Source organism: Mya arenaria, chromosome 11, assembly GCF_026914265.1.
Source record: "Mya arenaria isolate MELC-2E11 chromosome 11, ASM2691426v1".
Taxonomy (NCBI): domain Eukaryota; kingdom Metazoa; phylum Mollusca; class Bivalvia; order Myida; family Myidae; genus Mya; species Mya arenaria.
In genome coordinates, this window is record NC_069132.1 from 38591907 (window position 1) to 38613733 (window position 21827).

Sequence of the window (21827 nt, forward strand, 5' to 3'; positions counted from 1 at the left end):
AGATGCTGAGTTGATCGGAAAACATTCGCAATTGCCGAAAGGCAGTTATTTTAAGGAATGGAAATTGAGGTGTAAACAAATAAACATGGCTATGTATATTCTCTTTTCACGTGTGTTTGTATATTTTGTATTGTATTTGTACTGTGTTACAAAATGTACTTTGTCGCCATTCTAAATTAGAAACTTTTGATTTCAAAATTATCTCTATATCTTATTTTAATTAAGATATCGATATGACAGTACTGTGTATATGAAACTGTTGTTTGTATAATATGGTACTGTTAACAACAATTAATGACAAAAAATGAACAGTTTAATGACCACCATTTGCAACACTGCAATTATACGAAACATATTGTAAATATTTTTGACACAGGTTTTTAGACGACTCTAGATCTAAAACGTAATTAATGAAGTTAAGGAAAGAAGTAACAATAATGTTGGGAAAAAGGCCTAAGCAGGAATAACCGCCTGACGCTATGCTTTCTGAAAATGTAAAAATAAGGATTGTGTCATTTCCATTCAGTAATGTATTTCCCGAGTCGAATGAAATCTTGAATTCAACCGTCTGGTTCCTACTATACGTATCTGGCGTTGGGCATTTGGCCATGGTTGTGTGAACATACTCCCCGGTTGTATTCTTTTCTCCAAATTGACAGACAATATCTTTGCAAATTGCTCTGTGAAACCTTCTACCAAACACTCGGACATTTATGACCTCGTTTAGTGGCCCTGCATTGGGAAATATTCTAAACACCTCTGGATCTGCTGAGCTAGTTTGCAAACTACAAGCTTCGCTTTTCATGTCCGTAATAAATATGTCCCAGGCCCTTTGCCATTTTTGTAGTGCCGCTTTTCTTTCACTTTGATTCATGGTGCTGTAAGTCAATGAGTTCAATGCAAGTTGTTTCAAGTCCTTCAAATTCAATCCCCAAGCCATAAATGCTTCATACCAGTCTACCGTGAACTCGTTATATCCCATTGCGCCTGGATCATCTGCCCCCATGATAACTGGTATTCCAGACCGAATATAGGTTATTGCTGGATGGTGACGCTGATCTGTGACGTATCCTAGCAGCATGTTACTTACTGGATTGGCTTCAATGGCGATTCGCCTTTCTTTCAATTCCTGCATGAGATAGGGATGTTTTATAAAGCCGAGACCGTGTCCAACTCGTTTAGTATTAAGAATTAAAGCTTCATAGACATTCTGTAGCGCTGAAACCTCGTCGTCAGGGTTTGTAGAAGCCAATATATCATCCGGCCAGTTGGTTTCAGCATTGTGAAAGTAAAACTGGACACTCTGGTTGCCTGCCGCGGCAAGATCGTCAATGAAATGAAGAAGTGAATAACCTTTATCCTCTTCAGCAACTAGATCGAATCCAGAGACAATATCCGGATACTTATTTCGTAGCCTTGTAGCGAGATCGATGCTGTTCATTACTTTTTCCCTACTCTGAAATCTTTTTCCAGCGATTATATCTCTATAGCCAATAAATTCTGGATGTGAGGTTTTAAATGTATCCAGTTCTTCACGGACGACCTTAAACCATGAATCAGGTATGCCGCCTGTGTCCACCAGGCGATGAATCGTCCAGAACATATAGACCATATGCGCCAAACCTAGCTTCAAGGTACTGGACATTTTCGTCTAAAGCCGCTTGAAACATTGCTCGCAAGTGATGCCGAATATAGCCTTGAAAATGTGTCAAGGTATTTCCCGCTAAATCAAACATTGGGCCCATTTCGACCCAGCGTGTATCAGAGTCAGTTGGTCGTGCTTTGGCGTTATCATCCATAACATTTAGCAAGGTGATATGCGAAAGCAACTCACCCTTACTGTAATTTGAGTATGCTTTTCGCCAACCGGAGGGAGCAGTGTTAAAAAAGTTTAGCTTCCACTTTTCGCTAACGTATAGATAGTTGCGCAAGTCACTGTCGTATATGATGTCAAGCATAACGCTTTTGTCAAGGAAGTGACCTGAAATAAACATATTTCTTGTAAAAGTAGCACAATGTTAGGCATCAATGCAAGAAGTTATGTGTCTGTTCCATCTCCTTAAAGTTAGGTTATGTAAACCGTCATCATGAATACCGTAAGATAAAGCTTCCGGTATAAATGATTAGCTGTAAGTAAACAGTTTTAATCATAGTGCATCTCTTTTCCTATATTAAAGGCAAGTCAGCCATACGATAACTCTACTTTAGCGCATACAGTGGTAAACATACATATAAACTATTTTTTGAGTTTCATGTAAGCCAATTCACCCTTTTAACTCCAACTTGTGTTTACCCTACCAACTCTAGTAATATTCTAGTACCAAACATCCCAGAAAAGATTTCTCTCTATGTCGAAACAGTATTTAGAAAGCCAACACGTGTCTCTATATGTCCTCTGAATTCATAAAACCCCATAAGGGCGCTTTCAAATTGTATCTTGTATGACGCAATATGTATCCAGCTGCTCTCTATATCCTAATTGTGGTTACAGGCAAGTCGACTCATTATCAAACAAGCCCCAGACGGGCTTTTCGGAAATCAAGCCATAGCTCATACAACATCACTTCGAAAGTCAGGCCATAGCTCATACAACATCACTTCGAAAGTCAAGCCATAGCTCATACAACATCACTTCGAAAGTCAAGCCATAGCTCATACAACATCACTTCGAAAGTCAAGCCATAGCTCATACAACATCACTTCGGAAGTCAAGCCATAGCTCATACAACATCACTTCGAAAATCAAGCCATAGCTCATACAACATCACTTCGGAAGTCAAGCCATAGCTCATACAACATCACTTCGGAAGTCAAGCCATAGCTCATACAACATCACTTCGGAAGTCAAGCCATAGCTCATACAACATCACTTCGAAAGTCAAGCCATAGCTCATACAACATCACTTCGAAAGTCAAGCCATAGCTCATACAACATCACTTCGAAAGTCAAGCCATAGCTCATACAACATCACTTCGGAAGTCAAGCCATAGCTCATACAACATCACTTCGAAAGTCAAGCCATAGCTCATACAACATCACTTCGAAAGTCAGGCCATAGCTCATACAACATCACTTCGAAAGTCAAGCCATAGCTCATACAACATCACTTCGAAAGTCAAGCCATAGCTCATACAACATCACTTCGAAAGTCAAGCCATAGCTCATACAACATCACTTCGAAAGTCAGGCCATAGCTCATACAACATCACTTCGAAAGTCAAGCCATAGCTCATACAACATCACTTCGAAAGTCAAGCCATAGCTCATACAACATCACTTCGAAAGTCAAGCCATAGCTCATACAACATCACTTCGGAAGTCAAGCCATAGCTCATACAACATCACTTCGAAAGTCAACCCATAGCTCATACAACATCACTTCGAAAGTCAACCCATAGCTCATACAACATCACTTCGAAAGTCAAGCCATAGCTCATACAACATCACTTCGAAAGTCAAGCCATAGCTCATACAACATCACTTCGAAAGTCAAGCCATAGCTCATACAACATCACTTCGAAAGTCAAGCCATAGCTCATACAACATCACTTTGGATGTTATCAACCGATATCTGCCATACCACAGAGACACTGTTCTCAAGTCCATTGTGTGATAAAAAAACTTTTGTGCCACACAAACAATAAAGGGGCTAGCTTAGATTTTTCGCAAAGTTGTCAATCCTCGCGATATTGTCCAATTGAAATAATTTGTCAAAACGTCCCTTGATGATTGTGCATATTTCCCCCTTTCGGCAGTTTCTTCAACACGGAGTAAACCTTTGATGTCCGAATTGTAGGGAGAACCAGTTCGATGGGACGGGACGGTGGAAAGTCGTGTCGGGTTCGCTCAAACTCTTGGCGTTTGAGAAGTCCTTAACAACATTTTCAATAAAAAAAGGAAATGATAGTTACGGAATATATTGTTTTTGTTTGTAAGTTGTAATGAAAAAGCAATACCTTATGTTTTAATACATTTTCTAAATTGTCATTTGTAAAACCTAGCTAATCTTTGACAGATCAACGTTGTTGTCTGCGTAGATTCGTTCCTTCTCCTCAAGACTGTTCCTCTCTTTCGCGTATTTGTATTCCGTGAATCCCTTGCCCGTGGTAGCTCCCAAGCAAACGGACAGACAAACGAACAACATTAACCATTGCCGCCAACTATACCCAATGTTCCAACGCATGTCCAGTTTAACTTATAATCCCGGAGAGTTATGTTAGCAAATATTTCTACATTGCTATCACATTTTTATAACACACACTAAAATGTAGCTCATAATATCTAGTTCATGTAGCATGTAGAAATAGCGTATTGTCTTCCAACATCTGAAACTGAGCCGCCGCGATACAAAGTTTTTATATTACGTTGAACATTAAAGGTCGAGTTATGAAATATTCACATATAGAAAACTATTGCGTGACGATATTTGGTATTTCCATTTCTTTTGTTTGCGAATAAAATGGATAAACGTCGTACTTCTCTCAAATACTTTTCGAATGTGTGGTATTAAAGATGCACTTTTACTCCCAAATAAGATTAACCACAATTAATACAACTGTTTTAATATACCAAAAAGATGAACAAATGTCAAAAACAATGGTTTTTATGAAGGATACTGAGTCTAATTTGAAAGAAAGGTGCAGAAGATACGGTAATTCCACCTTATGAGACGATAGTAGATCGCAGTAAATCTTTTAGCACTCACCAATCATTTATTATGTTTGCGTTTTCAGCTATCTATTACATTGTTACAATCTTGTTATCACTAATTATTATTTTCCATTATTTCATTAGGAAGTAGTTTAAGGTTTATCACTCAAAATATATGTTTGTTATACACATGTATGTATTGATTTTCAATAAGAGTTTTCTTGTGCAAACTATAAATCATACAATCAACTGCATATTCATGCAATTGTATCATATATTTATATTATGTTAGTTTTGCTATGTCTTAAGAGCGATAAAAATATATAGAAGAGTCCCACGCAAACGTCCACTTTTGGAATTACACTTTGTTTCAACTTCAAAGTTGTAATTCCACGTAAGGGGTTAAAAAGTCACGTAAGGGAATGTATTATTTCGTAAGACACGCAGCATCATAAACGTGAGCTTTAGTGGTCGAAACCCATTTATATAATTAGGGACATTATATGACACGCCGTTTGCACAATAATTCATATCACAGGTTTTGCATGTTATAACCTAGGTTATGGAGATTTATAGTGCAAAAGGCGCAAGGTACATATAGAAACATCAATATCACAAGTTGTTTTGATAACCTAGGTTATGACAACTTATTGCGAAAACTGCGCAGTGTAGCGTGTGATTTGAATTGCTTTCATTGATTTTTTGTTCAGCGTGCACAATAATTCCGTAAGTTAACATAGATTTTCACTGTTCCTTGCACTGGGCGAAACAACATGATGTAAAGCAACCATAGTAACGCATACCGTCACAGGTGACGTTTTGTCGTACGCATGCTGAATTAAAAACTTAATGAAATCAATATCAGCTGCAGAAACTCTTAAAAAGTGATTCTCTTTGACGAAGTTTGCGCGACGTCATCTGAAAATACGACGTTCACGGCCTATGCATTTTTAAATAAATAGCGTCTGCTCCATGACAGTCACGCATGCTATGAATTTAAATATGTCGTCACAAAAACGTTTGGAAATTCGCGCACACATTAACTGTTGCAAAGAAATAGGGAAAGCATCATCCGAAACGTATACTAAAGGTACTAAAGCTGACACGAGTAGGAAACTGCGTTTGCCGTGCGCTGGTTTCCAAGTGGCATTGACGCTTTTATGATGGTCGACAGTCCTTTGAAGGTGATGCGGGTCGTGGACGGAAGGCAACAATCGGACCGTCAACCCATGATGTCAATTGAAGAGAAACTGAAAGCGGACTTCAGAATGACTATACGGGAGCTGCCAATGTCAGCTATAGAACCGCACACAGCATTCTGTCCACCTTATTAAACATGCGAAAGGTATTTAGCAGTATTCATTTCTCTTGTACAATGATTTTTAATTTACTGTAGTATTATTTACGGAATGAATTGCGGCATTTATGTCATTATCAGGGTATGAACGCAATTGGGCTGATCAAAGTGTGTGGAGTCCGAAGTACATGCATTTGCAGGTGCACTCGCGCTTGGTGCCTCGCATCCTGACCGACATCGAGAGAGACAGGCGCGTGAAGGAGTCGGGGAATTTTCTAAGGCGCATCAGAAATGACTTTCTGAACTACGTAATCACGACTGATGAGACCTGGCTATATCTGAGAGACCAAGGCACAGTCGGCTGAATGGAAGAGAGCTGGGTCACCGCCTACTGAGAAATCCCGAGTTTCTGGTTCCGCCGGTCAACAGATGTACATTATTTGCGGATGTCGGGGAATGATCCTGTGTCGCGCGTTGCCTGTTGGGAGGACAGTCAACGCGGAGTATTATTCGAAGGTAATATTCATTTAAAGTAAAAAATAATAGTTAGTCTGTATACATAAAAACAAAGTTCAACTAATTATACTTTGCACATTACATTTTGTAAAACATATTCAATAAATTAATAATTTGGGTAAATCCATTTTGCGCAAATTCTTACAGTATAATAGAGATAATCATATTTATCTTGTAGTTGCCAAACACCTGTCATGAATATAAACACAAAGTAATTATCAAACTATAATGTGACATTATGCCTCTTTAAACGTTTTTAACATTGTTAAAAGGTAATCTCATCCGGGCGCTTAGAAAGAAAAGGAGTGACATCCCGGTCATCATTTCATCCTCCATCAGGATAATGCTCAACCTCATACTGCGGCAACCATTCAGCTTTAGATTAGTGTCCTAGGACTGGAGGTTCTTCCATATCCACCGTACTCACTTGACCTTGCCCCGTTCGACTTTGCTATTTTCCCGGAGTTGAAGTCCCACCTCAAAGGTCGCCGATTTGAATGTTTACGGGGGCTAAAGACGGCTGAAACGCATTGATAAACCAGTACCCGGCAGAATACTATCGGGATATTATCTTTTACAAATGGCCAAAGAGATACGAACGCTGTTTACAATGGTCCAGTGCCTACTTTGAGATAAAGTGTGATCACACTAGACGTATCTCGAGCGCATTTAGGATAGGCGATAGTTCGACTTCAAACAGATTACAACGCGGGCCGATCGCGATTTTGTGGGCGTCATCTAGTCGCCGTGATTTTATGTACAGACATTTCTGATATTTACAGACGCAGTTGAGGATAGAACGACGTTTTTATTGATAATTTTTTATCAATGCATGTCTTATTCTTTTAATGATATAGAGGTAGCCGACGTTATTATTGATCATCACTCGTAGGGCGCGGACAGACCATTGTAAACTCAATAACAAGAACATAGAACAGTAACGGGAGCATTTATGACGGGAACTGACTGGTTACCAATAAACACATTAACGTCTTTTAAATTAAGAGTGACAATGCATTCAAAACTCGTCCAAGTCGTTGGAACTTTAGGAAATACTTCGAGATAGCGAACATGTGTGATATCAGAAATGCAAAAACTGTTTAACAAAAGCCAATGAAATCGAAAATAAACTGAAATAACATCAGCACATCGTGACAACAGAGTTCTATGGAGGCTATTCGTTGCCAAAAGTCCAGACGTGTAATTCCCACAATGTGCTTCTTAATCGTACTAAATATCTCTTACATTTGTCAATGTAGACGTGCTATTTGTTGTTTCTATTCGTCAGTTTTTCCGTATTGATTTGTCATTTGTCATTATAGTAGTCAAAATGTATATTCGTCAGATCGACCCTGTATAAACTCACTAAAACATAGATCGTATAATTTGCCTTTAACAATGATGATGTAATTTAGAAAGCCGAATCATGCATATGTAAAACTGCAATCCTACAGTCGACACTCGCATTCGTAAAATGAACGTTTGCTGTCCAACAAGTCCAGGTTTACAAAAGTCAATTGACAAGTTCAGAATTACAAGGATAGACGATTTCGCCTATACCCTATATGGTAAATGTCACCGAAAGAAACGAAGGTGAATGGGCGGAGCTAACGAATCAGATTTTCTTTCGTTTATTTCCGTCGAATCAAGCAAGGGAGATAAAATCTTCGCCTACCTCCTGTAAATTCCAGGTTGTAAATCCGAGTACTCTCTCTTTATTTCACAATAAAAACTAAAATTAACTTCATCTTTTATTTGATTGTGACGATCAATGTTCCTAAATGGGTTATAAATCACCATATTATTTAGTCAATTGCAGTTGGGTGTATCTGAGCTGGGCTCACGGACCCAGATTTATACTGCCACTGTCAGTTTGTTTGTTTTATATACCCAAGCAAGTAAAAAAAAATTCATTTATTTTATTTACAAGTGGAACATGGGCGGGTCGTTCAGTAGTGGGGGGAGCTGTAGGGCCTGTGTCCCCTCCAGTTGGCCCGCAAGTAAACTTAAAGGTTATTTTTTTGGTCAATATTTCTCAGAAAAAATACTTAATTACGCCATAATGCACCAATTCAGACTAGGGGGAGTACCCCTAAACCCCACTTCCCACATTTTAAACATATTAATGTCATGCCCACTCGAGGGATCATGTCCAAAAAGTTGTGCCCCTAAGTAACGCTCCTCTAACGCAAGTCCCTGTTCAAAACCTGCTCCAGCTAACCCACGAAACTTTTAATGGACATCATGATGATATCCACCTAGTTTTGTCTGATGTTATACATTTACTATCTTAATAAGCATGTATGGTGTAAACGTGTAATTTCAATACATCATTGAAACAAAATATCCATGTGGATGGAAAAACAGCCCTCCAACCCACTTGTGTCCCCCAGTTATGAATTACGGGATCTGCCACTGTGAACCATAACAATCAAGTGGCGGATTTCAAGAACATGAAAATATAGATATCGTGAGTCTTAGATTGGAAAAACAAACGCGCGATTTTTCCCCTCCAAAAGGGCTTGGTCCGCTTCACCTTAATGTGGAAAAAAGCCCTGACTGTTGAGTGTGGGTGGGGTATAAAAGGTAGCAGCAAGTAATAATTGTTTATTAGCAATAAATTGACTTCACCATTAAAATACTTCATTAATTACCTATAAAATAATATTCGTTACAGTATAATGTACGAGTTATATGAAGTTGTAATCTAAGTGTATTTTATCCATACAATTCCAGCTACCAGGTAAGAAACCTCTGGGGCTTCTTAGTGAATAATTTCAACTAAATGAAAATTTAGATTTTTTTCTTCGTAAATTTTAAATTATCTAATATTACTTGCACTCTTAAACATTGCAAAAAGGCAAGAAAGTGTCCTCTAATGGTAGAATTTAAAATAGTGTTTATAGTAATTTAAAGCTGCACAGATTGACAGTTTGACAACCTTTTTTTGTCCCAGACTCGGCTGATTTGGGCAGCAATGCTTTCTATACAAATAATGAGATTACTCACACTAAAACAGATCTTAATTGTTTGGAAAACTGCCGACATTTTTCACTTTTCTTAAAACGTTTCTGTAGTATCACTTTAGCCATAAAACATCAATTTGCGAACGTAAAACTGAAAAACTGTATCTGATCTTTTGTCAGCAGTCTTATACCACTAGTATCCAGACATTTACGCAAAAATTGGGTGATTCCAAAACAAAAAATAAAAATAGTTGTCAACACGGTCAATCTGTGAGAGTGCAGCTTTAAAAGAAAAATAAGACAATGCGACTTTTCATTCTTGAAGTATAATTTAATGCTAATGACATACATTTTGTTGTGTTTGAGTCAAGTATCATTTTGCATACATCTCATTTCATGTCATATGTGCGTATTAATTACTATTATATAGACAAAAACATGTTGTAATATCATATATTATTTTATTCGACATGAAATAATTTATAATCCAGTGATAGCGGAAATTTCCGAAAGACGTAAGGAGATGTAAAGACATGATTAAGGCGGAGTTAAGACATGGTTAAGGCGGAGCTATCTATAATAAATAAAATTAAATTCATCTCGGAAACATGTTGAACTGCGAATGAAAAGTCACCACCATACAATGTACTTTGTAGAACTACGAATTGAAATATGTCTTCTACACACCGCAATGTAAAACTCGGCATGTGACTTTCACAGAATGACGTGTGTTTAACATACACAACTTTATAAACACGACTGAATCGTCTGTTGAATAGATGCAACGAGAATAAAACTCCAATTGGTACAATGAAAAATGAAAATGTGCAGTGTAAAATGTAAACATACAACCGATGAGTTGGCGGTTGTAAAATGTAAATTGGTAAATCATCAATGTTACAAACCTAAAATACACACATACACGTCTGGACTTTTGGCAACGAATAGCCTCCATAGAGTTCGGCATAGCGAGGTTTGATTGTACTTATTTGAATACTTTGTACATAAACATTATTAAACATAAAGATTGATATTCAACACTTGTTAATCAATTAATGAATGCATCCTAAACAACATAAGTACTTCTATATCGTCGTAAACGGAGGTGTCTTAGACCTAAAAACTTTACATTCTTACTTGCCCTATGGATATCTTGTTCGTCAGTAACATAACATAACATAACATAATGTTTATTGTACTTAAAGGCCACCAGCCCAGAATACATACAAAAATATTATATTTGATAGTACATTGAAATATACATCAACTATAATTATAGTCGTGAATGATTTCATCAATATTAAGACATAATACACAAGTAACACAATGGAAATGAAATGTAATGATATATAAATCGATAGTGCAGACTAATTGTTTCAAAGTATAAAACAATAATATTATATTTATCAGATCATCGTTCAATAATTATGAAAAATAGACTAATCAATAATGCACAATTATATCAATGATTAATTAAAGTACTATTAATATTATGATAATATTATGTGAGTCTGAAATTAAGCATATAATATCCTTATACAATACATAGATAAAAAAACAAACAAAAAAAAACGATGATGCGTAGCTTAAAGAAATATTATTAGTTATTAACAATGTGTTAACACAAAATTTGAACATTCTTTAAAACGGCATACAAATATTTAAATGTAATTACTCGATTAAATATAGTATATATAATATAATATAGAACAATTTGAAAATTGTCGCTATACATGCAATTTACTTTAAACAGGTAATACAATTCTTTGTTTCCTCACTTCAAACGCAATATATGTATTTGGCAAGTGAAAATATGTCATTTGTAACATTTGAACACATAATATTATAGAATAATAGTAGGCTAGCATGTGAGCACCAATCTACACGGAAATGCTCTCGCCTCAGTTCATTATAAGCTGGACAAACGAGGAGAAAGTGATATTCGTCTTCAACAACAGTGGCCCCCGATCTTAGACACAGCGGACAGAAACGCAGTTCTCGCACAATGTTCATGTGGCGTCCTTTCTCAATCATTAGGTCATGTCTAGAACATCTAAAATTCGCAAAACACCTCCTTAATGCGTATGATATATTTATAGACAGATAACGTTCTGGATTTAGAAGCGTTTTATAGTGTTTGTAGTGCTCCGATTTAGGTGACGTCATAATGTCTCCATTTAACTTTTGGAGTGCGCAGTCTTTCAGTCTAGTGGTGAATGATTTTATAAACACACAGATTTGTCCAACGTCTTGCGCCAGCCACACGTAACCGAATCCATGTTCAAACAGCACGTTCTTGATGTTAGTTACCCAACAAGTCCGACCAGCAGTGTCTAGGTTATAAAGCATATTATAGCATTGCCTTGGATATCTACTATTTTGCATTTGTAGGTCTAAGCATCTATCTATCAATGCTGGCTTCTAGGATCCATATGTCAAGGGCCTGTGGCTCTTATAGACAGACATTAATGACATCGAATTAGAATTTGCATTTGAAAGCCATTTTGTTTTGCAATGATAAATGAGAACCTTAAACAAATAGTCTCAATGCAGACATTAAGATTATTCAACTACGAGTTTCATTTATCAGACGGACATTGTTTACTATGTACTGTATATAGGGCCAGAGGTTCTAAACTTGCACACACTCGTACTTGATTGATTATTAAGGAAGCCAATTGGTGAGCCAATCTATCAAAATGCAAAGATCATGCACCATTTATACTATTGGTAGCTTCTTATACCTCGAAATTTAGCTCGAGTATGAGTTATTATCTTTTCAGTTGGTGAACTTTTTTATTTTCATGTAAGTCTTTTGAAGGGAATCTTAACGGACTTCACAATTTTGGAAACCATGATCATCGAAGCATTATATTATATATAGAAAACAAGCCTACGAAAAGATGCGATTCCACGGACTTGTTCCATAAAGAAAGTCAGCGATTCACAACAGATAACTTTTTAACTGTGTGTTTATTCTATGAAAAACCCAATTTTCAAATCTGCCACACAACAAATACGCTACTAATGATCAACGGAACGCTGATACAATATTTTGTCAAATACACAATCAGTGTGTGTACAACACGTAATAAATTGCGTCATTAACGCTACGTCTGAAGGCAATAGTTTGCTTCGAATGAAGACTTTAAAGAAAGATTACCTCCCTATTTATATACCATTTTAAATGAAACATAGCATTTGGTATATTACCTGAGTTTGATTGAGAGTAGAGTTTCCTAAAACACTTCGCCAAACCTTTTTCACAATACGGCCGTCTGACGGAGCACTGTCAAAACACTTGTTTGGAAACAGGTTTGTCGAAGTGTTTGATGAAACTAATCATCTTATCACACTCCGGTAATAAAACGAAGGCGGGGCTCTTTAAGCGGCATAGCCTGCACTTTGTTTAATTTAAATGGAGTTGTGAAAATAGTTATCTTTGATTTAAGTCTTTATTTTAAGCAAAATGTTGCCTTCTGACGTAGCATATATGACGTAATTTATCACGTGGTATACACACACTGATAATGGGATGTTCTGATAACTGCAGAATTAGCTTAAACGGTACACGAAATAAGAAGATTGTTTTGAATTCCAAGAGTACTATTAAATATGGTACACACAATAATGCTATGTGAACCATAAGCACTCTATGATGGTTATCGACATGTCGCTAATACCACTAAGCATGCCAGATGTCCATATATCAAAACATAACCAGTGTGCATCTAATAAAATGTGAATACCGGTGTTTCGTTAAAATCGAGTTTATTCTGAATCTTTTAGCACAAAGATAGTTGACATTGCTTCAGTTGAAAAGGTATGTAATCAAACAACATCTCTTCTTGTATATCGTCTAGAGCGGAAATGGAAAAACCAAGTATATAACTGTCTTTGTTCAAACCCCAAGAACATGATGACTTCATTGACTTCAGGAGAAAATATCTGTCCATTTCCCATTGCTCTTTGTTGGCATAAATGATATCGGTCAGGGGTTTGCATTGTAAAATGTTTAGCAGTATTACATTACATTTACCTTTGTCCAAATAAGCACTCTTAAAGCAACCTGTTTCCATCAATAACCAAGATATTTCGGGTATTCTGTCGATCTCGACTGTACCAAACTAAGTTATGGATAAGCTTACACTTAATGGGAGATGCAGTTATGGGTTAGTTTACACTAATTCATTGGTAGGAATACATTTACAAAACTGACTTTTCTTCACACTCATGACATCTTTGATATTCATTATGGTGTTTCGCCTATCTTGTTATTTCGCACTATTCAAATACTTATTTAAATGATCTCGTCCTACTACTAGCACCCGGCAGTATTGCAATGATTTTTCTCTCACACAAAAATCAATGTTTTAGTCCAATTTTGCTCCAAAACATTCAATTAGAAGATCGAATGATTGAATTTGTATCAGGAGGAAAATTTCGAACTCTGGTATTTGATTAAACGTTAAAGCTTATAGTTTAAACAAACTAGTTTGAATTCTATGTTTAACCATATCTCTGCCTTCAGTTAAAGCCCTCATCAGGAGCACATGTTGTCGCCTTCTTTTGTTGCCTTTTTACATTTTAACATTTATTAAGTGAATTATTTAAATATGATAGAAAAAAATTAAATGCAGAAGTTGAACTAGGACTTCAAATCATATTATTTTTTAAAAATCTGAAAAACAAATTTATTTAGAAATAAAGATTTGTCCATTTCACCATGTTAAACGCTTGCTTTAGCTTTATAAAATTAATCAAATTACAAAAACATAAATGGGTTTTAAATAACAAGGGGTTTCGGGAAGTAAACTTTTTATGGTGATGTGGGTTTCACAAATCAAGTAGTTTTCGTAGTAAATTATAGTAACGTACATTTTAAGAAACGAATATATTTTAAAACATAATTATGCAAAAACAAAATCTAGAATGAAATAAAATATCATAGAATTATCTTGGTGCTGAAAAGATGTAACACAACCTAAGCCGAATTGTGGGGCAAAACGCACAGACAAAAATTTACCAAAATTAGAGCTTTCCTGTTCTCTTAAAGTGCACCATTGAACAGCAAATATCAGTGTGATAACCGTTTACAAAGTCAAAATAATATTATGTAACAAATGATCAATTTATCAACGCATTAACCAGCTTTTGTCATAAACATAATTGAAATTTCTGATTTTCAAAAGCCGGTTCCATTTTACAGTACGTGGAATGAGGAGGTTATTCTTGAATACTTTGTCTCGCTTTCCTTAATAGTAGGAGAATCCAAAGTTGATCTAAATACCAAGTAAGGGTTCAGTTACAATTTACAGAGTTTAGGGAAACATATCAATATACACTTTGAATGTTTGTGAAATATTAACCCACATGTTCAGTATATACCAACTCGTATTAAATCTGAGAGCTAATTGGAAAAACTAATTTCGTCTCTGATTGGAATTCTCCCAGTCAAACAATCGTTATGTCGAAGTCGTAATGACCCCAGGAAATACTTCGAGGTAACGAACATTTGATAAAATCGAAATACAAAAATCAAAACTCAGTAACATCGAAAAAGATTCGAAATAACCAGAACAGAACAGAGTTCGTCCTAGCGACCTTTTGACTAAATGTATTTTAGAAAATTGCTACACGTTAGCATATACAAAAATGAGGAAACATAAAGAATGAATGACATTAAACACTTGTTGGTCAATAAGTGATGGATCCTATACAATATAACTACTTGTAAATAGTCATAAGCGGAAGTGTCCCAGACCCTAAAATCTTTACATTTTTACTTTGCCCGATAGATATATTGTACGTCAATCAGTCTAAGCATCTATATATCAATGCTGGCTTCTGGGGGTTATTTTTCAGTGGCATGTGGCTCTAATAGGCATGCATTAATGACATGGAATTTGAATTTGCATTTGAAAGCCATTTCGATTTGCAATAATAAATGAGATAATTATTACCTTAAAATAAAACGTCGCAATCTAGACACTTAAATTATTCCCAAACGAGGGTTTTTATTCCTGATAGACGTTGTTTTAATGCCATGAATTGTTTTAAGAGCCAGATTTAAAAGTTCGAACACTCGTACTAGGTCGATAATGTAAAAGACAGTTGCTCTTACCAGGATCGGGGATGTGAATACGTGATGCTTTACATTCCTAACCGAAAACCTTACCTGAAAACTCTTCAACAATGCTTATCTAGTGCAGTATATAGACATGCTTAGGTAGAGCAGTGGATATGCAGGGAAATTAAATTTTAAGCGTTTTTCATCTTTTTGGGTATACTCCCACATATTTAGGCAAAATGTTCAACTACCTCAAAATACTACTCAACCGCTCATATACCACGGCCGATTAACATTTTTTAATGATATTTTTTTTTTAAACGCTTGGTTGAAAATGACAGAATATAGTACATTGCACACGTTGAATTCAGTCAAGGAACCAAATGTCGGAAAGTAGACAATTTCATTATGTTTATTTTTATCAAGACAGTTTCGTGATTTGTGTGGCAAATGTTTCTAAGCGAACTTTAAGTTAAGTCTATCATGTTGGAACGATCATGCAATATCTCGAAATAGGGCTTTCGTATAAATATTATATATATTTTCAGTTGAGTGTAAAGTATAATTTTATTTTTTAATTATTTACATATGCACATAAGTATACTTGATTAAAGATACAGTTTGGGAGGCCTATGAAACCTAACTCATCGGAGCAAAATATTTTACATAGAAAACAAGCAAGCAAAAAATGCGGATTTTTCCATGAAGAATGTCAGAGAGACAAATAACTTCTACCACCAATATCTGACGTATTCATATTTTTTAACTCAGTGTTCACTCTTTGAAAACCCCAATTTTCCAATCTGCCTCACAGTAAATGCGCAACAAATGATCAATTCATCAACGAAAAGCTGTTACAATCTGTTGTCAAATACATAATGAGATTTTCTGATTACTGAAGGACAAGTACAAGTTTCTTTAGCAGTACAAGAAATGAGGAGATTGTTCTTAATTACATTTTTACTAAATATTTAACAAATTACAATGCTGTGTGAGCTATAATGAAAAGACTCTAGGATGGTTATCATTATGTCGCTAACACTGCTATAATGAGAGCATGCCAGTTGTCGATACATCTTCACATAGCAAGCGTGCATCCAATAAAACGTGAACAGTGGTGTTTCGTTTAAGGCGAGTTCATTCTGAATCATTCAACACAGAAATGGTTGACATTGTATGAGTCCAACAAGTATGTAATCAAACAACATCTCTACAAGTTTATCGTCTAGAGCTGAACTGGAGAAATCAAGTATACAACAGTCATTGTTTCAACCCCAGAACATAATGCCTACATTGACTTCAGGAGAAAATGTATGTCAGATTCCCTTGATTCTGTGTTGGCATAAATTACATCGAATAAGTGGTTGCATTGTTAAATGTGAACCATTTTAGCAAATGATGAGATTATTACCTTAAAAGAAATGTAGCAATGTAGACATTTACCTTTGTCCAAATAAGCACTTTTTTCCATAAAATAGCAAAAAACTTCGGATATTTAGTCAATCTCGACTGAATCCAAATAGGCTATGGATTAGCTTATGCAAAATGGGAGATACAGTAATGGGTTAGTTTACACTAATTCCTTAGTAGGAATTACTTACGAAAATAATTTCCTCACACTCATTACGTCTTTGGTATTCCATAGGGTGTTTCTTCTATCTTATTATGTTGCACTATTTAACTTCTTATTCAAATCGACTCGTCTTACTATTTACACCCGGGGGTATCGTAATTTTTACTCGCACTCAAATATCAATGCTTAAAACCAAATATATTCAAAGAGGTGATTTTCAAAACATTCACTTAGAAGATCGAATGACTCACATTTCACATTTTATCTAGAGGAAATTCAAACTTCGAACTCTTGTAGTTGATTGAACGTTTAAGTAAATAGCTAAAAAATAATTTAAATTCTTTGTTTAACCATGTCTTCAGTACAATCCCTAATCAAGAGCACTATTTTCTTCCTCTTCTTGCGTTGCTTTTTCATATTTTAACATGTATTTAGCTGTTTTTTAAATATGCCGCGGCAGGCAACCAGAGTGTCCAGTTTTACTTTCACAATGCTGAAACCAACTGGCCAGATGATATAGTGGCTTCATCAAATCCTCACGACGAGGTTTCAGCGCTACAGAATGTCTATGAAGCTTTAATTCTTAATACTAAACGAGTTGGACACGGTCTGGGCTTTATAAAACATCCCTATCTCATGCAGGTATTGAAAGAAAAGCATATCGCCGTGGAAGCCAATCCCGTTAGTAACATGCTATTAGGATACGTCACAGATCAGCGTAATCATCCAGCAATGTCCTATATTCGGTCTGGAATACCAGTTGTCATGGGCGCAGATGATCCAGGCGCAATGGGATATAACGAGTTCACGGTAGACTGGTATGAAGCATTTATGGCTTGGGGATTGAATTTGAAGGACCTAAAACAACTTGCAGTGAACTCCTTGACATACAGCACCATGAATCAAACCGAAAGAAAAACGGCACAACAAACATGGCAAAGGGCCTGGGACACATTTATTAAGGACATGAAAAGCGAAGCTTGTAGTCTTCAAACTAGCCCACCAGATCCAGAGGTGTTTAGGATATTTCCCAATGCAGGGCCACTAAACGAGGTCACAAAGGTCCGAGTGTTTGGTAGAAGGTTTCACAGAGCAATTTGCAAAAATATTGTCTGTCAATTTGGAGAAAAGAATACAACTGGGGAGTATGTACACACAACCATGGCCAAATGCCCAAGGCCAGATACGTATAGTAGGAGCCAGACAGTTGAATTCAAGATTTCATTCGACTCGGGAAATACATTACTGGGTGGAAATGACACAAGCCTTAGTTTTACATTTTCAGAAAACGTTGCTTCAGGCGGCAATTCCTGCCTAGGTCTTTATCCACTATTATTGATACTTCTTTCTTTTACTTCATTAATTACATTTTAGGTCTAGAGTTGTCAAAAATCCTATATCAAAAATATTTATAATATGATTCGTATTACAGCAATTTTACAAATGATGGTCATTTAAACTGTTTCTTCTTGTCATTTATTGTTGTTAACTCTTACCATATACAATTATTTCATATAAACAGTACTGTCATACCGTTATCTTAATAAGATAAGGTATAGAGATAATTTGGAAATCAAAAGCATTTTGTAACGTAGTAGAAATATAGTAAAAAACATACAAACACACATGAATGGAGTATATACATAACCATGTTTATATATTTACACCTTAACTTCCATTCCTTAAATGAACTGCTTTTCGACTATTGCAAATATTTTCCGATTAACGCAACATCTTCGGATATGTTTGGTTCGCGAATCATCGCCTAACAATATACATGTAAATTGTATATCTCGTTATTGTTTGTTTTGTGTCAACAGGCGTTGAAAATACTAAATCAACATGTTAGAAAGTGTCAATTTATGAAATTGTTATATGTATTGATGTCCTTAGTGTTTCAATTTAACGTTAAAAACTAATTTGAAGTTATTGATTTTGGCCGCGTAATTTGAAAGACTGTTTAATTTTACGGTCGGGTCGTTCTTTTTACAGAATGGGTGAGAATGAATGACTGTAAGGTTTTATAAAATGAAATAAAATATTTTTAACACTTCTTGAATGAAATAATGGACTATTGGTGTAAAATTAAGTAATTGCGCGATTGATGTCATTATCGGGTAGATGAACGCAGTTGGTCTGGTTAAAGTGTATGGAGACCGATAATGACATCAATCCCGAAATTCATTCCTTAAATAAACACATCTATGAAGATGGATGATGAAACGTAATACACATGCAATTTACATAGTCTCATATTCACATGATTACACACACATACAAGCACTCGACTTAATAGAAGAAAAAAACAGGAGGTGTCACCACGTTTTATTTGACTTAGTTTGAACTTAGTAAATACAATTCTGGATTAGCCCGTTTTGTAGTCACACGGGGAAGAGGTGCATGTATCTGATATTTACCACTAGCTATTGTCAAATTCTGGATTAGCCCGTCGCATGGGGAAGAGGTGCATGTATCTATAATATACCTATGGCTATTGTCAAATTCTGGATTAGCACGTTTTGAAGTCGCTTGGGAAGAGGTGCATGTATCTAATATGTACCACTAGCTATTGTCAAATTCTGGATTAGCCCGTTTTGAAGTCGCATGTGGAAGAGGTGCATGTATCTATTATGTACCCCTGGCTATTGTCAAATTCTGGATTAGCCCGTTTTGAAGTCGCTTGGGAAGAGGTGCATGTATCTATTATGTACCACTGGCTATTGTCAAATTCTGGATTAGCCTGTTTTGTATTCGCATGGGGAAGAGGTAAATGGATGTCAACTTTCGCGGGTGTTTAAAGGTCGACTTACTGCCAATCATCCGATACACACTCCCACACTTTTGAGTTGACAAATTTGTAAACCAATGAGGTTGTATTCTAATTCAGTTAGATGACCTTAAGTAATATCTGAATGTTAAAGAGGTGCTCGTTCGCTAAACTCACTGTGCCTGTTCTTTATCATTACAATGTTACTTCATGGCATCTAACTATTTCATATTCTGGATGTTCGAGGGTAACTCAGTGTTTGTCTTATCATTGAACAAATGTTACTCCGCCACTGAATGGTGCTTTTCCATATGATGTGACTTTTTCAACATATAATTACATTATTTAAAAAAAATAATGAAAGGGCAAATATTATGATGAGGAATGACGTTATTTAAAATGTATCTGTCCGTTGTGTGTACTCGTTAACATGTAAATGTTTTACTGTTAAAGCTGCTCTCTCATAGATTGACCGTTTTGACAACTATTTTTTGTTTAAGAATGAGCCTTTTTGCGTAGATGTCTGGAAGCCAGTAATACAAAACTGCTGACAAAAGATCTGTTTTTCATGTTAACGTTCGAGAATTGATGATTTATGGCGCAAAGCTTAAATATTAAAAAGTAGTTTTTCGGCAGTTTCCCAAACGATTGAGATCTGTTATAGTGTGGGTTATCTTACATGACTGAGTTGAAGGCATTGATACTAAAATAAGCCGTTTCTGTGACAAAAGCTAAAAAAATGTCAATCTGTGAGAGTGCATCTTTAACACACAAAAGATATGAGATATCACATATAATACTCTTCAATAAACATTGAGGATCACATATAGATACCAATATATGAATTTCATTGATTTTAATTAAGCTCATACAAGGGTCTTTATAACATTTACAAGCAATTTGAATATGAGAAAAAACAAAACATTATTGCGCCCATGGTAAGAAACCCATTAAAATGAAATGATTTAGTGAATTGAATCTTGGAGCGCCCATTTCACTCGAATAGAAAGGTAAGGTGGCACATCTCGTGCGCACGACTTAATTATCGCGTGCGCACGACATAGTATGAATAAAAACATACACTTTGCACCTCTGTGCCACCGTAGAAAGCTTCAAATACGTATTTAAATCTTAAAAGGGAGTTAAGCGCCTAACCCTAGAAAAGAGCAACTGCTGTTCCAGCGAATGTTTTTAAGTGTCCAAGTTGGTAACGATTTAAAGTGTTCTTATATATCTTTGTGTGCGTAATCGAGAGATAACTGCAGTCTTAATAATCAATCATAGTTATTATCAATAAGCTCTGATTGTCGTCTATATGCTTATTATAAGTGAAACTAATATCGCGCTAAATACAAATAATATAGATGATTATACAAATATGTTTTCTGGATGTGTGGGCCGATTTTTTAGAACTTTGTAACATTAATGTTAACAATGTTGTTAACCAATCGTAACAACTCGGCCATCTCCGGCAAGCGTCAATTCATGTGGGATACTGGCCGAGGTGTTCCGATTTTGTTATTAACATCATCGTTGTTGACTTTCAAATCGTTACTGCTCTGGAAATTTAATGTATACACTTGTCATCTTAGTATGTCGAACAAGATATGGGACAGCCTTTTGTGCTGAACTTGTTTATATTTAAATATGCGAGCACACCATTAAATATTTCATGTTTAAAACTAAACAACGATGTCGTTAATGTGATGTGATGTGATTAACTAATATACTCAATTAAGACCTAGTGACAAAATATGTTATTTTCAAATAAAGACTAGATCTAATTTAATATACAATTTTAAGAAGCAATATACATTTAACAAAACGCACTGGCCTGCCATCAAACACATTTAATAAAAATATTAATTGCAAATGATTACAAAATAAGTAATTTCAACTAAACTCAATTCAACATTGTTTATTGCATTAAACATAGATGCATGTTCATAGCAATTGCAACAATCACTTGTTTTAACAGAAGAGCATA

At 35.7% G+C, this 21827-nt stretch overlaps 1 protein-coding gene across 1 annotated transcript; it reads right to left on the minus strand.

The window, feature by feature from the left end:
- Window positions 1-1645, minus strand: LOC128208522 (adenosine deaminase AGSA-like). Its single transcript, XM_052912081.1, has one exon. It carries the CDS (start codon window positions 1643-1645, stop codon window positions 314-316), a length of 1332 nt encoding a protein of 443 aa, XP_052768041.1. The 3' UTR covers window positions 1-313.
- Between the last annotated feature and the right edge of the window lie 20182 nt (window positions 1646-21827).

Coding starts and splice junctions, on each gene's coding strand:
- LOC128208522 (XM_052912081.1), bottom strand. CDS start 1,645: ATGTCCAGTACCTTGAAGCTAGGTTTGGCGCATATGGTCTATATGTTC.